The sequence below is a fragment of the Cryptomeria japonica genome, chromosome 3 (assembly GCF_030272615.1).
Source record: "Cryptomeria japonica chromosome 3, Sugi_1.0, whole genome shotgun sequence".
Classification (NCBI taxonomy): domain Eukaryota; kingdom Viridiplantae; phylum Streptophyta; class Pinopsida; order Cupressales; family Cupressaceae; genus Cryptomeria; species Cryptomeria japonica.
Window position 1 is genome coordinate 645,722,185 of NC_081407.1, and position 25,052 is coordinate 645,747,236.

A 25,052-nucleotide genomic window follows, 5' to 3' on the forward strand; every position below is an offset into this window, starting at 1 on the left:
AATTGCAACCCAAATACTTAATCAAAACTAAAATGAAACTATCAGCAACACCAAAAACAAACCAGCAACAATGAAATGCACACAACTCACTCAAAACTCCACCAAACAGCACCAAGCCGATGGCAAATGAATGCTAGAGGATAGGCGATCAGACCCCCAACTCAAAAACCCCATCAAATCAATACTGAAAATGTTGCACGTTGCCCTAGGGTTGGCTGGAAATGTATGGCCAGTAGGGAAGTTCGATCAGCAAGAGAAAAATGCACACCAAACAACTTAACACGAGCCTCCAAATGATGAATCGCCTAGCAGAGAGGCTTCCAACGAGCTATTACCCAGAGCAAACAGCCACTCGAGTAGGAAGATATGACTGAAAATCACCTACAGCCACTCCAAAAACCAGCAAACTAGAAACACACCAAAACTGAAAATCTCTCCATCTCTTCAATCAGCACAATCTATCTCTCTGGATGAAAGATTGTCACAAATAATCAGCTAGGTACAGTCTTTCAAGCACGAAACTGATGGTTGCTAGGAAGCTCTCAACTTCGAAGCTCAATTCTGGCACCATTTCGGCAACATAACATTATCATTCATCAAGCATACCCCAAATGAGAGCTCAACGCTCTTAGTTGTAGATTTTGGAGGCTCAAATGCAAATTCACATGGCGCCCAAATTCACCTTTTTTCACTTGCATTTCATTTCACTTCATTTCAATACCTCAACAAATCGCCCAAGTCACATCCACCCTTAATTGCCACTTTGATAAATATAATGCTTATAAAATAATATTGATGAAATTGCACTTTGGCGTCTCAATATGAAGGTGGAATATTTCGCCAAATAGACTTAGGATAAAAATAATATTTCCCTTCTCTAAGTCGTCCAAGATCATAGCAGAGTCACCTTATTAAATTGCCAATAATGTGTAAAGTGAGCGCTCAACAATGACTTATAAATAATAATATAACTTAGGCAATCTTGCTTAGAAAATCGTCCAACTTGCCTTAAGTTATAATTTAATTAAAAACACCATGGCAACCCCTTGAAGTCACAACACAAATTACACCTAGGCCATGGGGAATAATAATGTATTAAAAAATACTTTTGCTTCCAAAAAGCTGAATACTGCCAAAATGAGCTGAGGCCAAGGTACTGAACTGTATTGCAAAAAATAGTCATCTGAGTTCGAACACAGGATCCTGCCAAAAATAACACTGCCAAACATAGCCATTGAGCTGAGTTGCAGAACCCCTGCCGAAAATAGCACTACCAAAAATAGTACTCACTATAAATAGCATACTGCTAAAAATAGTAAGTGTGTCAAAAGTCATTTTCATCACATTCTGAGCAGCAATCATGACTTACTAAAAATAGTAAGTCCGGAAATCATCTCCGAAGAATTTGGATGTCAAACCACGTTGGAGCTCTCAAAAAACCCAGAAAAACCCTATAAAGCAAACAGTCGTCAGCCTGACAGAATTTACTAAAAATAGTAAATTCAAAAATCTTCTCTCATTGGAATACATGTTACCATCCTGAAGCTCACAAAAAACCCAAAAAGAATCTAGAGAGCAAACTGTAGAACTCCAGCAAACACCTCTCTGAAAACCTTCTTGGAAATAGAAACCCTAATTTAGTCTCCGGTTGGCCTACGGGTTTCCAAAATAGGCTAAGACTCCATCCATCAGTCTAGAACTGGGAAGGGGACATTACACATGCAATTGAATCTGAGGACTTTTCTAGACTTACTATTTTTGGTAAGTCGCGACGACTGCTCAAAATGTGGTTAAAATCACTTTGGAGACACTTACTATTTTTAACAGTATGCTATTTATAGTAAGTACTATTTTTTGTAGTGCTATTTTGGCAGGTTTCAATGGTCCAGTTTAGACGCTATTTCTGGCAGTCCACTTTTAGTACTTTTAGCCTTCAGTTCACTATGGTAGTTGTTCAGTACATGGGAAAAGTATTTTTAATATATTTTAATGCCTCTTGGCCTAGGCGTATGACTTATGTATTTATGGTTATGACTTAAGGGGACGACTTGAGGTGATAAAGTATTATTTTATGTCATAAAGTTGGGCGATTTATTGTTGAGGAAAAATATTTTATAAAGTGAAATATTAATAAGGCAAGATGGACGCCTTATGGGAAATAAGTTAATATTATAATATATTTCACTTATCTACCTTGGACCCCACATTATTATTTTATTGTCATTTTTATAAAGTATATTTGCTTCTATGTGAAGGTCGACTTGGAAAGGAGGGGAAATGAAATGCAAATTTCAAATTAAGGTGAAATTAGTGTGCATTTGGGTCTGGCGTCCATTAAGAGGGAATGTGAATTTGAATTTGGGAGCTCTGAGGTTATAAATAAGAGTGTTGGGCTCTTGTTTTGGTATCCATGAATATTTTGTAACAAAGTACTACCGAATTTGTGCCAACTTGTGCTTCGAAGTTGAGAGCTTCCTAGCCTTGTGACAGTTTCATGCTTGAGAGATAGCACCTAGCTGATTGGAGAGACTATTTCTCATTCAGAGGGATAGATTGAGCTTTTTAAGAATGGATTTCATTGATGCATTTTCAGTTTTTTTAATTTTTGGAGTGTTTTCATGTTGCTGGTTTGATTCATGGCTGTAGCAGTTATTCATTCATATCTCACTGCCTGATTGTCTAATTGTTCTGGTCCTTCTAGATAATGGCTTGTTGAATTCCCCTTTGCTAGGCTCCCCTCCTTGCTAAGTTTCAGATTCTATACCGAAGGACCTGATTTTTAAGGCAGATCGCCCTCCTCCAGGCAGGCCGTACCATGCTGCAGTGACATTGGGAAGTGTGCATAAAAGTTTAAGGACTGTTTGGCATAGTTTGTTGGTTGGTACTTGGGCGCCCTTGTCCTAGCTCTCCTTGCCACCGATTTGGAGTCATTTGGAGGTGTTTTGATGGAGATATGGGCTTCACATTGCTGCTGATCTGATTTTTGATGTTGCTAATAGGCTATATCAGATTTGGTAAATTGTCATTTCAGCTTGTGTTGTTTCAGTTTCTTGTTTGTAGCTTCTTGGAGTACCTTCTTATATATATTGGAAATTGGAGCTTTATTTACCTGACAGTATTTTGCAAAGTTGCTCATTGTAAGGCTATATTCAGTAGTTCTGAAACAGTCCATTTTTTATTCTACATCTTACTTTCTTGTATTGCCCACTGCATAAGTGGAAGAGGCTGGCTTCGGCCTATCTCTATTTCATATTGTACTTTTGTACTCACCCTGAATAAGTGGTTGAGTGATAGTTTTGTTATTTCTAGTCCCCCCGCTAAAAAGTGGTTGAGTGAGAGTTTTGTTATTTCTAATCCTCTCACTGAAAAGTGGTTGAGTGATTGTCATTCACTTAATTCAATCCTCTTTGGTTTGTAATTGTCCCCACTGAAGGTAGAAGTGGTTAGTTATACCGCCAAGTAGTTGTTTAATTTTCAGTATTTCATTATCTCGCTGAAAAGTGGAAGTGGCTGGTCTAACCGCCAACATGTAATGCTCTCACTATTTCATCTTTGCTAACGCTAATGGGTGAAATTCTAGTGTTTAAAAATTGAAAAAAACTAAGGGGGGATATTTCAGTGCATCAATGGATGGATGGGAGATATATATTCATTCATATATATATTTATGGATTGATGTTGAAGCACTTAAAGGTGACATACCCAAAAGTTTTTCAGTAGATGTATTTTTGTGAAGAATAGCTTTAAAAGTTTCCACTCATATATTCAATAGTATGAGTGCAAACTATGAAAGCTATTTTTCACAAAAATACATCTACCAAAAAGCTATTGAGTGCATAATCTTTACGTGCGTCAACATCAATCCATACATAGCTACATACATTCAACTATGGATATTACAACAAGAACAAGTAAAGGAACAGACTAATTTATCATCACCATTAGAAACCTAGCATCAATTTGAGAAGGCAATTAGCAGCATTAATAATAAAAATGTGGCTAAGTGAATTTGTGGCATCCATCTTCCTTCTGTAGTTAATTAGACAAACATTGCTCAATTACCAATTTGGCAAAAGAATCCACTTCAAAACAGTAAAGATATTGAGGCCAAATTTTAAGACTTTCATAAATCTACGAGCTTTACTGAATCTTAATTTTGTCAAATTTGAAGCTGAACTCAAATCAGACAACCTAGGTTTATTATAGCCATGTCTATTTTTTGGTTTAGGATTGGTCTAATGTTTCTAACTGCCTTTTTGTGGATTCAATCCTAGAGATAGACTGTATTTCTTATGATAGTTAGGAGCTCTATCCCTCAATATCATATAAACTTTTATCAAAATGAAAAAACACAAAACTTTCATTTCATGCGTTGTCAATTAACATCCCTCAGGAAACCTTGACAATATGTATCCCATTAAAGTTACTTTGTTTCAGAATCAATAGCATATTCATAATTTCCTTCTCAACATTAACAAAGACCCTGGAACATAGACCTCAACTGACAAACTTTGGATTCTTTTCTAACTAGCTCAAAAATCAAAATGTGAATCAAATCCCTGGTATGACACATTGTAACTTAAAATAAAATCTGATCCTTCACTAAAAGAAAACACGGAAACAATTTGCCATGAATCCATTCAAACCAGTAAGAAGAAATAATTTTCCTACTAAACAGACTTTGGTGATGCAATGGATTTTAGTTTGATACAGTAGAACCATTCTTCCAAAAGGAGAAGAAAACATCTAAAGACTGAATGAGGCTTTTCCACACAAATGAAGATATCAATTTAAATATTCAGACAAATACGATACAGAGTATTTATCCATTAATGTAGCAAGATAAATGCAAAAGACACACATTATTCACCAGAGGAAGATAATATGTCAAGTAGCCTTCACAGCATGAATCCATATAGATACTAGAGAATACAGTTCTCAAGCATGGTTCATCCTTTGCCAACACATCAAATTCAAGGCAGATGAATCCATCTGGATACTAAAGGATACGATTCTCTAGCATAGATCATCCTTTGCCAGCACATCAAATTCATAGTGGCATGCGAAGTTTTTATTTCCAACACATAATTGAATTGTGCAACCGCCAATATTTTTTCGAGGCTTCCGAATTTCATATTCATTATTTAAAATTTTCAATCACGACTATATTGTGTACAAAAAAATTGTTTCTAATAATATGGAGAACATGACTCAATGCTAAAGGGGAAGTGTTAGCATGACAAAAGATCCAGGTTCAAATCTCACCCTGGGAACCATTGAGCTTGCTCCCTTCATCATCTCAACCCCAATAAAAAAGTGGGCAAGTACTAACATCCCTGAGGACAGGGACTCATTTATGTTCAAAGATATGAGGGATCCACTGTAAATCCCCGTAGACCAATACAAAAAAAAAAATTGTTTCAAATTGTGAATTTTAAGTGTTTCTTAAAGAGTCAGAAAAGATAAAATAATTAGTCAATGTCACCAATATTATAAACAGAAAATGACTGGTAAGATCCCAAAAAGACAAATCATGAAAACAATTTTATAAAGGCAAGCAATTGGACATTTTTTTCAAAAACACAATCTTGAAAGCTTATCTTACAAAAATGATATCACTATATCATGAATTAATAGGACAGGAAATGATTAATCAAGGATTTTAGTAACATTGTGTTTAGTCAAAGGAGAATATTTAACCTTGTTAAAGCATCAAGGACCACAACTGCCATTCCCCTGTTATCACTTCTTCCAGATTTTGGTTGGTTCTCTGCTCTTGTAGGATTATCATCATAAAAGGCCCTTGCCACAAGCTTAACCAACCTGCTAAATAAGAACATTTAGCGAATAAGAAAAAAGATATAGAAATCTACAACTGGCGCTGATCAGCTTCAAAAACCTAGAAACTAAGCAAGCAAACATTTTTTAAAAGTTTTGCTGGATAATTCAGCATGATTACTAAAATACCTTATAGAGCCTGAATGAGCAGATTATATGAGGTTGCATTAAACATACCGCTTAAAGGGTTCTGCACTCATGATGTTCAACTCACTAAAATGCTGGACTCCGTCAAACTTAATAACCTCAAGTCCTTGTGTATTATGTATTCTGCAGAGTAAGTGCAACTTTAGTATTTGACAGTAAACCATGCACATTGGCTGGTACAAAAGACCTTAAGTTAAGTAAAACTTCATTAACTGGATTTCTTAAACTAACACAAATAGATAGACGGCACCCATTTAAAAAGAAGCTCATTTCAAAAGGAAAAATAAAAGAGAGCTTTAGGATAAACCTATACTTTTATGATAGACAAGAACCTAAAGGTTTCATGAAAATAAATCACTTAAGCTAACATACCGACCAGATAAAATACAGTCATCTAAATAAGGAATAAGAAAAAGGTTACCTGAGTGAACCATCTGGTCACTTAAGGTAACGTGTAGATTTTCTTTGTTCTGCAGTCCACTATAATAAGCAAAAATATGAATTAGAAGTCTGTTTCACTATATATGCATAAAGATATATGTAGAAGGTCATTTCACCCAGCAAACTGATGTGGAAAAAAACTCTTGGCATGTATCTCTCACATGTACAAGAGTAGAAAGCCATGTGCAAAGAGACGTTCAAACATTATAAACCAAAGTTCATTTACCATCTTAATTAGCATGTCCATGCATTAAAAATTAATTTTAAGCCTATTCAGTATTTACAATTATTGTAATAAAATGATCACTAGTCCAAAGGTAGCAATATCTATACAATTAATTACTAATGCTAGATGTGGGGCCTGTTGTGACCTTTTCACACATCGCCCCATTGCAAATAAGGAACCACTCTTAGTGCTTAGTAGTCCATACATTTCCTAGGGTTTAGTGTGTCTGGCAATAGTTTAGGCCCCGACTGCGAATTTATCCTTTAGGATGTGATTAAGTTACCAAGACCCAATCCAAAATCCATGAGTGAGCTCCAAGATTGTAAATTGGGGGCGAGATTGTGAGTAATGCAAAATGTAGTAAAAAGTTGTCAAAAATTGTAAAATCTTGTAAATGTTATCAAAGTTGTCAAAATTGCAAAAATATGTTGCAAAAATGTTGTCAAGGGAATGTTGACTTAATTCATGTCAACTTTAGCCCTAAAAAAATCCGATCTAAGAAAGCCCAGTTGGCTAAGAAAACTCTGCTAAAACCTCCATGAGAACCCTAAACCCTAAGGTTTTATACCTTTTTATCCTTCTCAGGCTCTAAAGTTCTAATTTTATATTGACCGGCCCAGGCGATCAAATCACTTAACATCCACCGGCTAAAGGGGCCTTAGTCCATGGCGGGACCTGTTTCCCCTTTCCCCTTTTACCGGCAAAGCAAGCTTCATGGCTTTCGCCATTTCGTGGAGCAAGGAACCCCCCACGAAATGGCGAAAAGGAAGTGTTTCGCCATTTTGCGGCAGTTAAGGCTAATGCAACATTCGAACCCACGAAATGGCGACGAGCCCACAAAATGAAAGGGACAGCCTTTTTCGCAGGGTCGTAGCGGTCAAGTTTTGACTGCCGCTTGACCCTACGATTTAGCGATAGACATCGTTGTTTCACAGCGATGGTTTTACAAAGGAGATTTCAAGCCGCAAAATGGTGATTGCCTTCGCCATTTCGCAGCTTGAAATGTGCTAAAGTTTCATGCGCTGATATACAAATTGGACTTGGGCCGCCACGTGGCACAGTTGATTTTAGTAATCAGACTGAAAGAAAATACCAAAGATATAAATGCAACACATAACACAATGCTATCCTAGGAAAACCTCCCTCTTGGAGGTGAAAAACCCAGCAAGAAATCTCAGATCCGATTAGGTTAAATATAACAGCAAATTACAATATAGCTCCTCTAGGGCATACAAGTAACTTATCTGATTCACAACTCAGATTAGACTTGATCAACTTGCCCAGAATGCAGATTTCAGACCATATGGCGATATTCGCATGCCCTAGGATGAATGTCTTCAGGTCTGGACCAGATTCAGCAACCTTGAATCAGGTTCAGCACCCTTGATGCAGGTTTGACACCCTAGGAGCAGGCTCGGTAGACTTAAGAGTGGATTCAGCAGACCTGTGAATAAGTTCGCCCAGTTAGAAGATGATTCACTGAATAGTTCGCTGCCTTAGATGATTAATTCGCTGTTTAGGAAGTTCGCAGAGCAGAGGTAGGAGTATTCGCATGGTTGATTGCCTTTGTGATCCTCAAATGATCTTACTTATATGAGTTCAAGCCCATAACAAACCTTGGTCGGCCTTATTCATTTTGGCGCCAAGTCACAAGAATTTGAATACTTTATCTACAAGTTACATCGAATAGGTCTTGACCTATTTACAATTTACAAGTTATACATTAATCATTCGCCCTATTTAGGGCCTGCCCTTAATCGGATATTACAACTGAGATTTCTAAATCTCAAGGCCGAGGCCACTTGACATTTTGTGCACTAGGTCGGCCCTAGAAGGGATCCGACCTAGCTACATAACAACAGGCACATCTGTGGCCGTGGATTTTCACTTAAGATGGCCTATCAACAGCCATGTTTTAAACCCTTTTTGAACCCTTTGGAGGGCTATGTGGCACACTCTCACGCGTCCATCTTTGCACAAACCGGATGATCGAACAACCAAAATTCAATCTTGCAGGAGCCGTTGGGATTTAAATGCTCTGTTAAGAGTGGTTGCTGACTGGGTAGTCAAAATCATCTTTTGGCCCGGGCAGCGCCCCAAATCCGATCAAATCTCAACTCAACCACCAAAATTTCACGCGCTTAGAAGACAGAGAAAGGAAGTTTCTAGTGAAGAACCGCCACATAAGAAGGAAAAATCAGGAAGAACTCACTCATCAACCAGCACTTCTACCGTACAACAAGTTACCCCTTCCATGGATAGAAATGTAACATTAATTGTGGAGAATGAATCACAAAAGGAAGTTGGAATTCATCCAAGCATTCTAGGAGGTCAAAGTGTGAACGAATCCTTGGAATACATTCAACAACAAAACCAAGAGGGAAATCTTTCTCAAGGTGTGGATTTTGGAAGTTCTTCTTGATGATCACTTCATTGAACAAGCAACAGTACCAATTGAGGAAATCCCAGAGGATGCGGACATGGGTTTTCCGGGCGAAGATTTCAATGAAGGAATGATATCGACACTTCAAGGATTTCAAGAAAATGAAGAAGTAAATGAAGAAGCAAGTGAAGATGTTGAACAGTGCACCACTATTGAATGGTTGAGGAATAGAATGAAGAAGGTGCAATCTAGACAATAACTTAGAGGATTTTCTAAATAAGATTGGCAACATTGTAGAAAAGAAGAAAGCCAAAAAATACTCCAAGGTTACAAAAGAAAGTTCAAGGTCCCGCACGATGCAAATTGCATTTCCGAAAGTTGATTAGGTAAAAGAAGATATCACTCAAGAGGAGTATGAATTTATGACTATTGACTTGGGACCAACTACAAGAGAACAAGATATCAAGGAGTTTGATGAATCCGTGAAAGTAATCAAAGAAAGATTGAGAAAAGAAGAAGAAAAGAAGAATCAATTCAAAGCAGAAAATAAGGAATTGAAGGATTACATAAGACACTTGATAAATCCTATTCAGCAAGCTTAAGGAACATTTGTCCCTCCTGCAGCACTTTTGAAGGAATCAATTGAAGATTTGGAAGCGAAGAAATCTACATCACAAGCAACGAAGAAATGGACTGGAAGTGCATTTGATAAAGCAAATGCATTCATTGAGGAATTGATACAAGTATATGGCAAAGTTATATCCATTTAGGACAGGATTCAAGTCATACTTGCATTGTGTGATGAGTTCCAAGTTGTTAAGGAGAATATTGTTCCATATTTGCATGTGTTGATGGATATTCCAAAGAAAACTTTGGTGGATGGATATGTAATGGAGGTAAATCAAGCATGTGACTTTCACTGATGGTATTATGCATTGATGACAAGCATGGAAACCTTTGAGAAAGCAAAGATAGATTGCAATGAATTAGGCACCATGGTCAAGGGAATGCAAGACAGAATCCTCATTGTTCTGGAGGTGGTGCTTGGAAAGGAAGTGAATAATGATAAGGACATAAATGTGAATGGATTAAAAGATAAAATGAAAGCTATCTTCTTCAGGGCCACAGGTTCCATTTCAGAGGATCATTTGGAGAATTCTTTTTCATTCATGACTTTCATGAATAGTGTCCACGACCAAGGACCAGAATGGGAGAGGATATTCGCCACATGTACCACTGACTTAGCACTCATGGAGTATAAGGTGGAGGCTGCGCCAAGTGCACCAATGGAAGAGCTTGACGTCATCATGTCCAGATTCATTGAATTTGCTATCCAAGAAAGGGATAAGTGGCACACATTCCTAGAGGATAGTTTGTTATAGTCCTAGGTAGCCTTGAATTTTCTTATTTGCTCTTGTTCCTCGCTGTTTGTGCCAAGGAGGTTGCTTTATTTTCTATTCGTTAATATTTAATAAGAGTTAGTGGATTAGGTGGTAGTTGTAACTAACTGTAACTAACTCCACTTAGGGTTACTTTTATTTATCTCAGCCTTTGATTTGGAATCAATTTGGGCCCTTCATTTGTCATTGAAAACCCTATATAAGGTTTGCTCATTTCATTTGTAGCAAGAGATGTTTGTGAAATTGTTGCCAAAATACTACCAGGATAAATGCACGCTCATTAAAGCTTGGTGAGAACTTGTGTTGTTTTGAGTGTTAGCATGGTTTCTTGCTTGTCAAATTAGATTAAGATTTGTTTACATCAAGTTGCATACTTGAATGGAAGAAATTGTTGTTGATTAATGGTGAAGCCTACATGTTTATACCATTTTTAATTTTGTTGATTGCAAGTTGCAGCGCATGGTTAGTATGAACTCAATTGAAATCTTAACTTCAATAGCTTTATGCTCATTGATTCGCATTGTCTATGGTGTTGATGTGTATAAGTGATTTGAAAATTATTTGCATACCCTTTGAAGATGTGATGTCCCAATCCTAAGCAAGGTTTTCGAGTTGATTAGGTAGCTTATTTTTTGGACCCTCGTAGGCTAACAGGGTATGGACAGAAGGTCATGGGGACAGTGGATGGAGGATGATGTTCTTCAGTTCAGGGTTGGGTTCAGTTCAAGCTTCGTTTGAGCAGTTTCTGACTCCATTTGAGGGATTTGCTGTTTATAGCATTTGGGCTATTTATAAATGTGAAGATGGTTATTTTTAGGCAGGCCCTTGGTCACATGGGTTTTGGGAGCTTTATCTCCAGCTTCTGACGGTTCATCTTTTGGAGTCATATTGAGAGAGAGATTAATTTTTCAGTGAATTACAGGCAATATTTAATTAATGACATTTATTATAAGTCACATTGACTTTTTAATAAAATATTTCACTTAAATTTATTTAAATGACTTATTATTTTTCTCCATAGTTGGGCGCCCATATTAAAATTGTTTTAACACTTAATGATATTTTTCAAACCCTAAAAGCAACCCTAATTAAAAATTGTGGGTTTTTGCATAAAGCTGCCCGCTTGAGAAATCAAACTCATTAATTCGTTGATCATTTGATATCTCTTCCTCTCTAGGTTTTGGAGCTTGAGGGTTTCAAACTAGATTCTTCATTGGAGAACCTCTATTCTTCAGTGCATGGTAATGGTGAGACTGTGAAAGATCAGTTGAATTGTTGCAATTGTGGTTGGCTTCATTTAGAAGTCAAATTGGTGATGATTGCAAGCAGATTTGGCTTCTTACAAGGCAGATCCGTTGTAGGTTTTCTTATTTACTGTTATTGATGTTAATTTTTTGTGGTTTGGAGGCCTCCTTTCCCAAACACACAGCTTGCTCATTAAATTGGCGCCATCTTCTACTGTCTGGGCGTCTTATTATTAAAATAAAAGCAGATCTGAATTGTTTCCTGAATAAAAATCAGAACTTCGCAAGTTGCTGATTTAATCTTTTCATTTCAATAAATTGGCTAAAGATCTACGGGTATGCTTCTAAAATCTCCAATTTATTGTTTCAGCTTATTATTTCATGTATTATTTTCAATATGTGTTGAAAATTAAGAAACCCCTTCTGCAACTTTTATCTATTTCTAAAAGACCATCTTTAATAATCAAAAATACAAAAGAATTACAAAATTACAGCAGGTTGAAAGATTGAACCAACAAGGGTTCATCACAGTGGTATCAAAGCTTTGATCCTGCCATCCTGGAGGGTTAGGGGATTTTATATGCATCACCAACAATTTGGGCATCACAAATTTTATACCCGCAGGAGATTCGGTTCTCAAAGAAACCAATTTCATTTTGGTCAGAACCAAATTGAAATTATGTGTGATAGGAATGAAGAAGCCACCAGAAACACTAAACAGAATGATGACAATGAGGTAAGGGAGGTCATGAGAGGTATAGCATCTAGACAAAAACAGGTAGCAACAGTGTTGCAACAGCTGACCACCACCATACAACAACTTTCAATACCTAAAGGTAATGATCTGAATCAAGAAGAAAATGGCAGTATTGCTGGTCATTCCAAAGCTCGTGTGACTAACACACGCACATATGACATACCCACACGCCCCACTTTTGTCAGAGCTAAACCTGAAGATGAGGTTGACTCCGAAGCTGCAGATGACAGGGGTTTTGGTGACAATATCTTGGCAATGCATGATGAGTGGGATAGATTACCACAGAGAGTTCAGGATCACCTTAGCTTTGACAGGTATATTAGTCAGAAGAGAGATTATAACAGGAATTGGAATAATCAGAAACCTTGGAACAAAACTAATGATCTCAAATATGCAATCAACAAGCTCACACTTTCAACTTTTGATGGCAGCGGTAGAGTTACAGCCAGAGCTTAGATTAGCAAGTTGGCTACTTTCTTGAACCTATGTCCGAAGAAGATGCTATTAAGTTTGCAGCTTTGCATTTGTATGGAGTAGCCCATGATTGGTGGCACCATGGGATGGTGACTTTGCATCACGACCTTATTACTATATACCAAGAATTCATTGACAAATTGGTTGAGCGTTTTGACAAAAAAGATCCAGAGTTGTATTTCAGGGATCTAGCCCAGCTGAAACAAATGGGCAGCTTGGAATCTTACATTAGTGAATTTCAGAAGCTTTCAATTATGGTAACTGATATCTCAAAGAGAAGGTTGGTCATTATTTTCGTTGAAGGTCTTTATGAGCCTATGAAAGGTTGGATTAAGGCTTTTGAGGAAGGCACGTAGCATGGAACTTACCGCTCCTCGTAGTAAGTTCACTCCAAACAACTCCAAACCATCCTCATCATTTAATGACAGCAAGTCTGATCCAAAGTAATCAGAGGATGTGGATCAAGGGAAAAAGTTTGCAGCACCTTTGGACAGGGAAACACTTAATGATTTGCATAGAAGGAAGCCGTGTTTTCATTGTAAGGGCCCTAATGAAAAAAACCATGATTGTCCCCTCAAGCCTAAGGGTCAAAATAGGAATATGGAGTGGTTTTATGAGGGAGAAAACATGACTGATAACACAGGCTAGCAAGTTGATCAAGATGATTCAAAGACTGAAAATTCAAAGAAGGGAGTTGAAAATGAAGGAGAATTTGATCTACAGGAGGCTCATATGTCTAGCATGCAAGGAGAAGGTTCTTTTAGGTTGCGTGGACTCTTGGCTAGTCAAAGAGTCATCTCTCTACTTGATACAGGTGCAACTCATAATTTCATAGATGCACAGTTGGTGGAGAAACGTGGGATTCAAACTCAAGAGTTTGAAAGCATAAGGGTGAAAGTTGTTGATGGTAATGTGTTGACTTGTGATAGAATGATTTCAGACTTACCCATGAAACTCAATAATTATGAATTCAAAGTTGACTTTTATGTGGTTAACATGGGAAACATGGATGTGGTCCTTGGCATGACGTGGCTTCATGCAATAGGTGAATTTACACTCAACCTTAGAGATATGGAGATGAAATTCAAGGTTGATGGGACTAATCATGTTCTTAAAGCTATCAAGGCCAGCAACTTAAAACTCATCACTCTTATCAACTTATCAAACATGACATGGTGGATTGGGCAGCAGAGTGTAAACTAATGCATACATATGCAGAACAGCATAAAACACCTTACCATTTAGATATTCAGGAGCTTAGAATTAAGCATACAAAGGTGTTTAGTGACATAACTCTTGGTAGGCCTCCTGATAGAGGCATAGAGCACATTATTGAGCTTGAAGAAGGCACCAAGCCCATCATGATTACACCTTACTGGCACCCCAAGCGGTTGAAAGATGAAATTGAGAAAACCATCAAAGAACTTCTAGCAATGCGACACACAAGACCGAGTAAGTCTCCTTTCGCTTCATCAGTTGTTTTGGTGAAGAAGAAAGATGGCACACTTAGAATGTGCATTGATTATTGTATGCTGAATAGAAGGACTATAAAGAACAGGTATCCCATTCTTCGCATCGATGAGTTGTTAGATGAGCCTCACGGAGCTTGTTATTTCTCTAAGATTGACTTGAAGACAGGTTATCATCAGATCAATGTCAGGGAGCAGGACATTGAGAAGACTGCTTTCAGATGTCATTGTGGACACTGAGTTTTTGGTTATGCCTTTTGGGTTAACCAATGCACCAGCTACCTTTCAATCCACTATGAACAGGGTCTTCCAATCTCAATTGAAGAGATTTGTTCTGGGTTTCTTTGATGACATTTTGGTTTATAGTAGAACTTGGGAGGAGCACCTGGTTCACTTGGATATTGTTTTAGGCATACTTGACAGGGAGTCCTTTTACGCCAAGGAGTCCAAGTGTGCATTGGGAATGGCAGAACTTTTGTATTTGGGTCACATAATCAGCAGAGAGGGAGTTCGCATGGATCCTCATAAGATTCGTGCCATTGTTGAGTGGCCTACGCCTGAGACCTTGACTCAGCTCAGGGGATTTGTTGGATTATGTGCCTTCTACCGTCAGTTTGTTAGTGGTTTTTCACGGCATGCCGCACCACTATCTGATTTGACAAAGAAGGGTGCATTTGTTTGGACACCTCTAGCACAGGAGTGTTTTGAGAAGTTCAAGCAATTGATGACTACATGTCCAGTTCTTGCTTTACCCGATTTCACCAAACCTTTTGAGCTTCATTGTGATGCATGTGGAGAGGGTATTGGTGCAGTGACTATGCAAGATTGTCATCCTATAGCTTATGAGAGCAGGAAGCTTAGGGGTCCGGAGAGGAGCTATATTATTTATGATAAGGAAATGTTGGCCATCATGCATGCAATGGCTAAGTTCAGGGAATATTTAGTTGGCAGCAAGTTTTGTGTCAAAACTGATCATAATAGCTTGAAACATTTCCTTGGACAGCGGGATCTAAATGAGCGTCAATAGAAGTGGGTCAACAAGTTACAGTCTTATGATTTTGACATCTCATGTGTCTAAGGGACTCAGAACATTGTTGTCGATGCCTTATCTCGCTGTCCCCATTTGAGCTCCTTGGCAGTTGTTTCCGAGGATTGAAAACACTTGATTATAGCAGAGTATGCCAAGAATCCATGGGCCTCTGGTAGTATTGATGGGACAGTACAGGACAGCAGGTACTCTCTTGCGAATGATCTCGTCATTTACAAAGAGAGGATATTTCTAGTCCCGGGTTCTAAGGTGAAGTGCATAGTATTGAGGACTTTCCATGATTCACCTATGGCTGGACATCCTAGTTACTTTAAGACTTATAAGCAGGTACGGGAGAGATTCTCTTGGAAGGGTCTCAAGTCTGATGTTCTTTGGTACGTCAGAGAGTGTTTTGTTTGGCAGCAGAACAAGCAAGAGCACGGCTTTCCTGTAGGGTTACTTCAGCCGCTTCCTGTTCCTAACAAGAAGTGGGAATGCTTGTCTATGGACTTCATCAATGGCTTGCCTAAAGCCCAGGGCAGTGACAACATTTATGTGGTGGTTGATCGGTTGACTAAGTATACACATTTCTTCCCAATCACGACTACTTATTCAGCTGCCCAGGTGGCCGATATTTTCTTTCGTGAGGCATTTGGATTGCATGGTTTACCTCAGAGTATTGTCAGTGATAGGGACAACAGGTTCATGGGTCACTTCTGGCAAGAGTTATTCAAACTTTCTGGGACAAAGCTCACTCCAAGTACCAGTTACCACCCCCAGACTGATGAACAAACAGAGATTGTCAACAAATGGGTAGAAGGATACCTACGAAACTACATTTCAGGGCAGCTGAAGGCTTGGGTGAGGTGGTTACACTTGTGCAAGTATTGTCTATTCAGATGACACCTTTCAGAGCTTTGTATGGTTATGATGCACCGAATTTCTTGGATTTATTGTTGAGCGATTGCAAAGTGCCAAGTGTCAGGGATTTGTTACAAGAGAACCAAGACATTATGAGAGCTCTTCACGAGAACATCCAGAAAGCTCAGAATCAGCAAAAACAGTATGATGATCAAAAGAGGGTTGAGCGAGCATTCGACATTGGTGATATGGTATATCTGATGCTTCAGCCCTACAAACAGTCCACTTTGAGGCAAAAGGGTGTAGAGAAACTCAAGCCACGCTACTATGGACCATTCATGATTGTCAGGCGTGTTGGTGAGGTGGCTTACGAGTTAGATTTACCGGCAGATAGTAAGGTTCACAATGTGTTCCATGTGTCACACCTTAAGAAGGCATTGGGACGACATATAGTTCCTTCAGCAGTTCTACCTGTTAATGTTTTAGCAACACAGAAATCTGAAACAAGATACACAGAGTTTATCCTGGGAAAACCCTCCACTTGAGGGTGAAAAACCCAGCCCGCAAAAGTAATACCTTTATTGAATTCTCAAAAATAAGTACATGTCTCTCACACTTAGAAGACAATCATTTTATCAATGATTGATAATGCTCAAATAGAAGTCAACTATCAGAATACTGCTTACAAATAATGTAGAAGGAGATGCAATAGAATGAATCTGCACACCCAAATGTTCACAGCTGAACATAAATGATCAACTCAGAAAATCAGATACAAAGTCCCAGCAGAAGACCATTCAAAGAATATCGATCATCTTAAAATGACCCATGGCACACGAATAAATAATATGCTTCAAACCCGATAACTCCTCAAGAAGAAGGCAGAAGATAAATAAAAAAGAACAGTGTCAGTTACACACCAACACACACAATGAGCTGCCGAACTTAAATAAATGAACCGAATTCCAGAAAATACAAGTCGGTGGCAGTTATAAAGAATACGAACCAAGAAGAAGGAATGGAACCATCTCCAGCTGTAGAAGAAGGAACTCGAATAGGAGGAGCACGACAGCATGATATCTACTGAAGTTATAATCTTTAACACTCCCTCTTAACAAAGGAGATATCATTCACAGATATACAAGTCATGGAGTCTCTCAACATGACAAACAAAATATGAAGACAACAAAAATAATCACGGATTCTCTCAACGTGATAGGCTTCATGGATTCACTCAACATGATGTTCATCGTGGCTACTCCCATGGATGAAATTACACAAGCTCTCATCACGGAGTCACTCAACGTGATGTTGTCATGGAGTGTGCAACCAAAGAGATGTCAACAAAAATCTCATCATAGATTTTCTTAAATAAAAATTGTTATCTCGGCATAACAATATTCACCATAGCAACTTGTTGTGACCATTTCACACATCGCCTCATCAAAATGGGGACCCCATTTCTCTTTTTAGGGTCTTGGTTTTCTCTTTGCTTAGCTTCTCTCTGCTTGTTGTGTTTTGAGTGAGTTAGTGATGGCCTAGGTTAGGTAGGTTAAGGTTTTCCCCATAGAGCTTGCCTAAGGTTCCTTCTAGAGCCAAGTTTGGCCTAAGCTTGGGGAAGTCATTATTCTTTGCCTAGAATCCTGATGTGAATTCTAACAAGATCTTGCCTTAGAAAGTTGGAGAATGTATATTTTGTAGAAGTCTTGAGGAGTTTGAGTCTAGATGAGTCAAGGTTGTGAATTGTTAGGTCGGAGTCTTGTCTTCTATGGAGTCTGAGTTGATATGATGAAGCAAGTAATCGAAGTGTAGGCACGAAAGACGAAGGCTAGCATGGGCAAGCTTGGAGAGATGTAATTGTGAGGAATTGACTTGAGAATCTGAGAGAGAGTTAAGGATGTGAGCTCAAAGAAGAATTTCGCTCCTGACCCTTCCAAAGGGTCCAGAGCGAATTCTCCTAAGAACCTCCCTTGGTCCTAACTTTGGGCTATAACTTTTGCTCCCAGGCTTCAATTGAATGAAGAATGATTGATCCATGCCGTTGGAATGAGTTGCAACCATATTGGATAAGGAATTTGTGCAAAAAGAGAAATTTCGCTCCTAACCCTTCCAAAGGGTCCAGAGCGAAATTCCTAGAGAGGTATGTCCTTCCAAAGGTACCTAGGCGAAATGGTTAAGATGTACTTGTAATCCAACATTTTGAGCTAGGTACTTCCTTAAGGTGGTTTGTTAGCATGTCTTGAGGTGAGAACAACATGAATGAGGGAAAGGTTTGAGTGTTTGGATGATACCTAAGACTAATTTCTCAAAATCGCTCCAAACCCTTCCAAAGGGTCCAGAGCGAATTTCCTTATATCTCCTTTCTTGGTCTTAATTTGCATCACAAACCTTGCTCCCATGGCATCTTTGAAGAGGATAAATACACTTGGAACATGAAGAAATAAAGAATTTGGGTCAAAACACCAAATTCGCTCCAGATCCTTCCAAAGGGACAGGAGCGAATTTTCTTAAAACACCTATTTGCTCCTTGTTTGGATCGAACCCTTAATTCCTATGGTGTGATTAAGGGTAGATTAATGACTTAAAGTGATTTGGGACCTAGATGAATGCCCTTAACCCTTGAATGAGTTAGGAAGTTGACCAAGAGTGCAAATTTCGCTCCCGACCCTTCCAAAGGGTCCAAAGCAAAATTTATCCAAGCTCCTGACCCTTCCAAAGGGTCCAAAGTGAAATCCTTGGAAAAACTTAATTCCTCACCAAATGCATTGAGTAGACATCACTTTAAGAGCAAGTTGGCTGGAGTATGATAAGATACAGGTGGAAAGGACAAATCCTAGGCAAATTAAGAGTGGATAGAGTCTAGAAATGCAAATTTCGCTCCTGACCCTTCCAAAGAGTCCAGAGTGAAATTCCTAGAAAGACTCTATTTTGCCTAATGCACTAAAAGAACCTTGTTCTTAGCTAAATTGATGGCAAATTGACTTGATCATGATTGGAGAAGGTTTGACAAGTCAAGATCAAGGCATAATGATAATGAATGAAAGATGAATGGTGTCAAAAGGTAAATTTTGCTCCTGACCCTTCCAAAGGGTCCAGAGCGAAATTTCCTAAACCTCTATTTTGCTCCATGTTTGAGACCAAGATCTTAGTCCCTATGGCATAGTTGAAGAAAGATTGATGTAGACTTGCCTTAAGAAGTGAATTGGAGTGAAGGCAATGAGGGATTTGAGGTTAAAAGAGCAAAATCGCTCCTGACCCTTCCAAAGGGTCCAAAGCGAATTTTCATAGAATCCTCCCTTTTGCTTCAAATTTGGACTAATTTTATGCCTTAGAGCCTTAGCTAAGATGTTATCATGCCTTGGAAACAATGGAGGGGTGAAAAGGTGAAGGATTTGGGTCTAAAACACAAAAATTGCTTCTGACCCTTCCAAAGGGTCCAGAGCGAAATGCATTGAAGAAGGGAATTTCGCTCATGTCCCTCTCTAGGGTACAAGAGCGAAGTAGAGCAAGTGCTTTGCATTGGGAGGTCAGCTGGAGAGAAGACTAAGAGCAAACAAATTGGCTAAGTCGGCCTATGAGCATTAATAAACCAATTTCACCCTTTGGTGCCAAGAAGCAATTTTCAAATTTTAATAGAAGTCGGCCAGCTTGGAAAAGGTATAATTATTTTTTTATATAATAAGGTCGGCTTTTCAAGAGAGAGATGAAAGCACCTATATGGGAGAGTTCATCCTTGATCACTCATCATTCAAACACATTCTTCCTTAGTGAATTTAAAGAGCAGACTTAGGAAGCGAACTTCATCAGCAGATTTTAAGGAAGCCAATTGCAGATCTTAAGAAGGAAGCTTAATAATCTTCATGAGCCGAATTTTACAAGAAAACGAACTGCAGCAGCTGATTTGTAGGCAAATTTCAAGACTTAAGAAGGCAGATCAAGGTGAATCTATCAATCTTCAAACCTGGATCTAATTCTCCAAAGTGCGAATTCAAGGAGCAATGAATAAAATTTAGATTTAAGAAGGTGAATTAAGAGAATACCGATCCTTCTAAGGAGATTCTAACATATTTAGATTGCAGATCTGAATAATTAAGGAGGCTATCTTGTGAAAGCATCACTTGGAAAGGAGGCGAATTCAACAGCAATTTACCATTTACCCATCTTTTTCAGGTTGATAACTAAAAAATCAAGATTTAGGTATGTGCAATCTGATTTATTTGAAGGAGTTTTAATGAAGATCTGATTCAGTTCAATACAATTATTTTGAGAAGTTAAGTCTTCATGATTTAGATCGATTCATTTGTAATTTCAATTTGTAAATTTCAATGCTTATTCATTTAAGTTCAAATTGAAGTTCAATTGTTCTTTTTAAGCTACCCGGCAAGCCCTCATTAAGGAAGATCAAAGGAGTGACGACTTGGAGACAAGGATCGCATCCAAGTGGAGCAGTATTGGAGACACCAACTTAGGAAACTTCAATGTAAAGAAGTTTCAAGAAGCACCCTACATCGACAAGCCATCACCCATAGCAAGAAGATAATCGAGAGTGGAATCATCAAGGCGGCAGGTTTCCCTCCTGCAGTCAGATGTCATGAGCTAATGATTGAATGTGCCAGGCACTATGATTCACATTCAAGGGCAATTGTGGCTAAGGATGGAAGTATCCTCGCCTATCTCTCAGAGGGAGCTATAAGTGAAGCTTTTAATCTTCCAGAGTAGAGGGATATGATCTACAAGAGCCTAGAAGGAGCCAAGTCTATCTACGAAGATGATCCTGATACTTGTCTGAATTTCATCAATAAGAATTGGTTGTTGAAGAGTAGGCCTCGCCTAAATAAGATACCCAATACACCTCACAGAATTGATTTCCAAGAAGAATTCAAACACTTGATAACCATGCTTAATCGAATTGTAGGTGCCTCGCAAGCCTTCTTTTTCGACGTGTGGATGTTCTTCTTTATACAAGTGATCATTCAAGGGAAAGGGATGTTCAATCGGGCCAGGATTATCAGTAACATCTAGATGTGCAGTTGAGGAGGTTAGTCCCTACTAAATCATTCCACATGAGCTCATATGTTATATATTCTCTAGCCAGATGTTTTGAGTATGCGGGACTACCACACAAAGGAGTTGTTGGGAGAGGGCCCGAAGAGATAAGAATATGTGATTCTTATGCCCAATTGCATCATCCACCTAAGAATTACTACAAGCTAGTCAACGATACTTTCACAATGCATATCACCAGGACACTACAAGGAGGAATTCACCATCGACTGTCTCCAGAAGCACAAGAGCTCGTGAAGAAACATGGTGTGTGGTTCGTTCAATTTCCTAAATTCACCTACATTAGAATTCATGGATGTCCTTCACCTCCTTATATGTTGCCAAGGTATCCAACGGATAGGATAGTACTACTTGAGGTGACTAGACAGTTGGCAGCTTGTGCTAAGGCATCAAGACATAAGCATGGGAATGGTATCCCTATACCTATTTCACTTGGAAATTCAATTGAAGTTTGTCCTAATTCTCAAGCAGCTAAAGATGCAGAACTATCTCTCTACTCATTCACATCTTTCGCTTCAAGAGATAATTTTGATCCTAGTGGTCACATGGAAGAAACAGTCGGGAAGAAGTAAAAAGCATGTGTCCCAAGTAGAGGATTTTTGGATAAATGATCAAGATGATTTCAAAATAAAGAAGAGGATGCACTCTCGATTGCCCTTGGATCTTATCAAGAGATGCAAAGTTTATAGAGTAGTGGATCAAGCATAAGACAGTGGCAGATATCTTCAATCTTCCTATGAGAAAGACAACAAAGAAGTGAAGATCGATTGGGATGAGCAAGAGGTCGCAGACTTGAGAGCATTCATGGATCCAGTCTTGAGTTGTACTCGTAGGTGGGTGGATATACAGCATCAAAAGTTGAAGGAACAGAACATAGTTATGACATTTAGCTTAGAAACAAGAACGGAAGAAGGAGATGCGAGTGCAAGTGAGAACACTTCTCATTCTAAGGAGTCGAAGAGAAAGAAAAGACCTGAAAAGAGAGAATCGTCCAAGAAGAAACAAAAGGTGAATCCTGATTATCCCTCTAGTGCTTCTTCTAGACATGAAAAGGAGATAAGTCAAGGAGAGGATCAAAGAGAGAAGGTGTATGAGATAGATGAGTCCATGGAGTCCACAGTACTGAATGATAAACAAGACAAAGGAAGGACACCTCAGCACTCATCAAGTCAGTCTCTTCCTCTCCAAGTCTGTGATAATGATCAGCAAGGAGAAAGAAATGATGATGAAGCGACATCTCCTTTTAGAGGCGAGCGGCCATTGCCTGAGGAAGTGCAAGTAAGAGAGAGAAAGTCTTCCATTCCAGATTGGCTTAGAGAAAGACTTACAAGGGTAGTTGTGGTTGAAGAAGAGGAGCAAGTATTTGACTTGGAAAGTCTTCTAGGCAAGTTTCAGGAGGGGATTGAAAAGAAGAAAGCTACAAAGATATCTAAGGTGATCAGAGATGATACGGGCTCCAGAAAGATACAGATAGCTACACCAACGGTGGACAAGTATGATGATGAGATCATGGCAGAAGAATAGGATTTGGAGACATTTGATCTTGGTCCACTTACCTTCGAGCAAGCCATGGAAGATACGACTAATTCAGTGACGACAATCAATGATAAGCTAAAAGAAGAGATAGAAAAGAATAAACGGTTAGAAAAAGAGATTAATGCTTGGAGGAATTATTTTAGCCAGCTTAATGAGCCATTAGGGCGACAGGATCCAGTAGTCTCACCCTTGAAGGCACTTCCTCTTGAGTAAATAAATCAGGCAGAAAAGATGAAGAACTCAGCCCGACTCATGGATACATGGATTGATAGATCCTACATGGTAGCCAAGGAATTTATAGGAAGAATGATGAAAACAGTCCACAAGGCCATCCAAGTCCTTGAGATCATTCATAATCTAGTGGTAACTGTCGATGCATTCACTCACACTAGAGACATTACCATCCTAGTATTGCAAGTGGTAAGGAGGACATCAAGACAGGTTTTAGCACAAGAAAGGATAATTGATGGTGGAACCCATAATCTCCTACAATGGTCAACTTTGCTCCAAATGAAGGAGGTTCTATTCAAGGACATCAATAGTAGGTGCAGCCGAGTTGAGGACACTATCCATCCTATTCAGATAAGGTGTTTGATGTACTATGTGCAATCCTTGATAGAAGGATAGAGATTGAAACAGATGTGGATATCCAAGAGTTGGAAGACAGGATCAAGGTCATCTTTTGTAGAGAAGACAGCATCATTACAGAAGAGCAATGAGATCAAATGTATACTACTATGTTCCTGATTGAGAAAACAAAAGAGCTAGAGCACGGATGGGAGATGACTCTTCTTGCGGCCTTTAATGAGGTCCTTCACTTGGAGGAACAAATGAAGAAACTGCCTGAGATTCCCATTGCAGAGATTGAAGGGATTACGTCCAAATTCATTGAATATGCCAGAAAGGAACAAGGAAAAGGGAACAAAATTCTAGATGAAGAGTTGTTATGAAATGATGTGGCAATTCAATCCCTATTGGAGGATGCTTCCTCATTATTCGTGCCAATTTCTATTGGCTACGTTATGATAATGTTTATCTAAATAGGGTTATTTTTGTAACAAATCAAAAATCTCAGCCCTTGATCTTCTTTAAATCTAGGCCATTAATTGTATTTGAGAATGCTATATAAGCTCTCACTCAATTCATTTGTAGGGGTTAAGAAGAATAAGTTTTTTAGCAGCAGAGAAGAAGAGTAGTTATTCATAGAGAATACATATTTGGTGAAGAGAGAAAGTTGAACAATTGTTGTTATATTTTGCTATGAGATCAATGAAATATTGAAGTTATGGTGTTTTATTGCAATCTTTGTGGCTTCTTATATGGTTGTTTATCTTCTTGAATCACTCTTATTGAAGATAGTATTTAGATGTTAGAGTTAGATTGAGTGATAAATGTTGTGCTTGATCTTTTAGTGAAGCTCGTAGTCCAAACCACTAGCCTCTTACTGATTGTAAGTGTGCCCTACGTGGTCAACTGGAGATATTGAGATTGTTTAGGGTTCAATCATTACTTGAATACTGATATGTATCCTATTGATAGTATCTATGTTCATTAATGATTCGAAAATCTTTGAATTCCCTTAGAAGATCGCACCGATTCCAGTAGAGTTGTTGTTCTATGGCAATACTGAGATTGGTAGAGTTTCACTAAGATCGCCCTCCATTTAGTCATTCTTAGGCTTAGTTTAATATAGTCTTTTGTAATCCCTTATCTTTTGTCTTTTTTTGAAATATCGGTTAGTAGTAGGAAAACCCAGTTCCTCATTGGTTAAGTAGTTGCAAGAACCAGCTTTCACAGAAAGTGCGTAAGGCACCTTGATGAAACAACAAACACAACGAACACTGGTGCTTATCCACACGTAGAGAACCTACATATTAGAATCTTGGAGTTGCCTCGATTGATCCTTAGGCGAAATCTTCAGCATTCGAGGAAGCTTTGTTCAAGAGAGGATAAGGTACCTTTGGGTATTTTATTTTGTGTTTCATCGTGTATAAAAGACACATCAACACTACTCCTAGAGGGTGAATCAGAAAAATAGAAAATAAAGTCATGGAGTCACACACATGACTTCCACCATGGCTACTCCCAGAAGGTGGATCCAGCATAGCTACTCCCAGAGGGTGGAACATGGGATTTCACCTCGAACTTCTCTCTCAAAGAAGAACTCATTAACAAGGGATTTCAC

The 25,052-nt window shown here is 38.6% G+C and overlaps 1 protein-coding gene across 5 annotated transcripts in view; it reads right to left on the reverse strand.

Moving 5' to 3' along the window:
- Positions 1–25,052, reverse strand: part of LOC131027804 (uncharacterized) — a 214,199-nt gene that overhangs the window by 184,839 nt on the left and 4,308 nt on the right. For all 5 annotated transcript variants that reach the window (XM_057957896.2, XM_057957894.2, XM_057957895.2 and 2 more), the window contains 3 exons: positions 6,407–6,465; positions 6,016–6,108; positions 5,701–5,823 (listed from right to left, as the gene is read on the reverse strand). In XM_057957896.2, coding sequence (XP_057813879.2) covers positions 5,701–5,823; positions 6,016–6,038 — 146 coding nt within the window. In that variant the 5' untranslated portion in view covers positions 6,039–6,108; positions 6,407–6,465. The remainder of the gene's footprint in view (positions 1–5,700; positions 5,824–6,015; positions 6,109–6,406; positions 6,466–25,052) is intronic.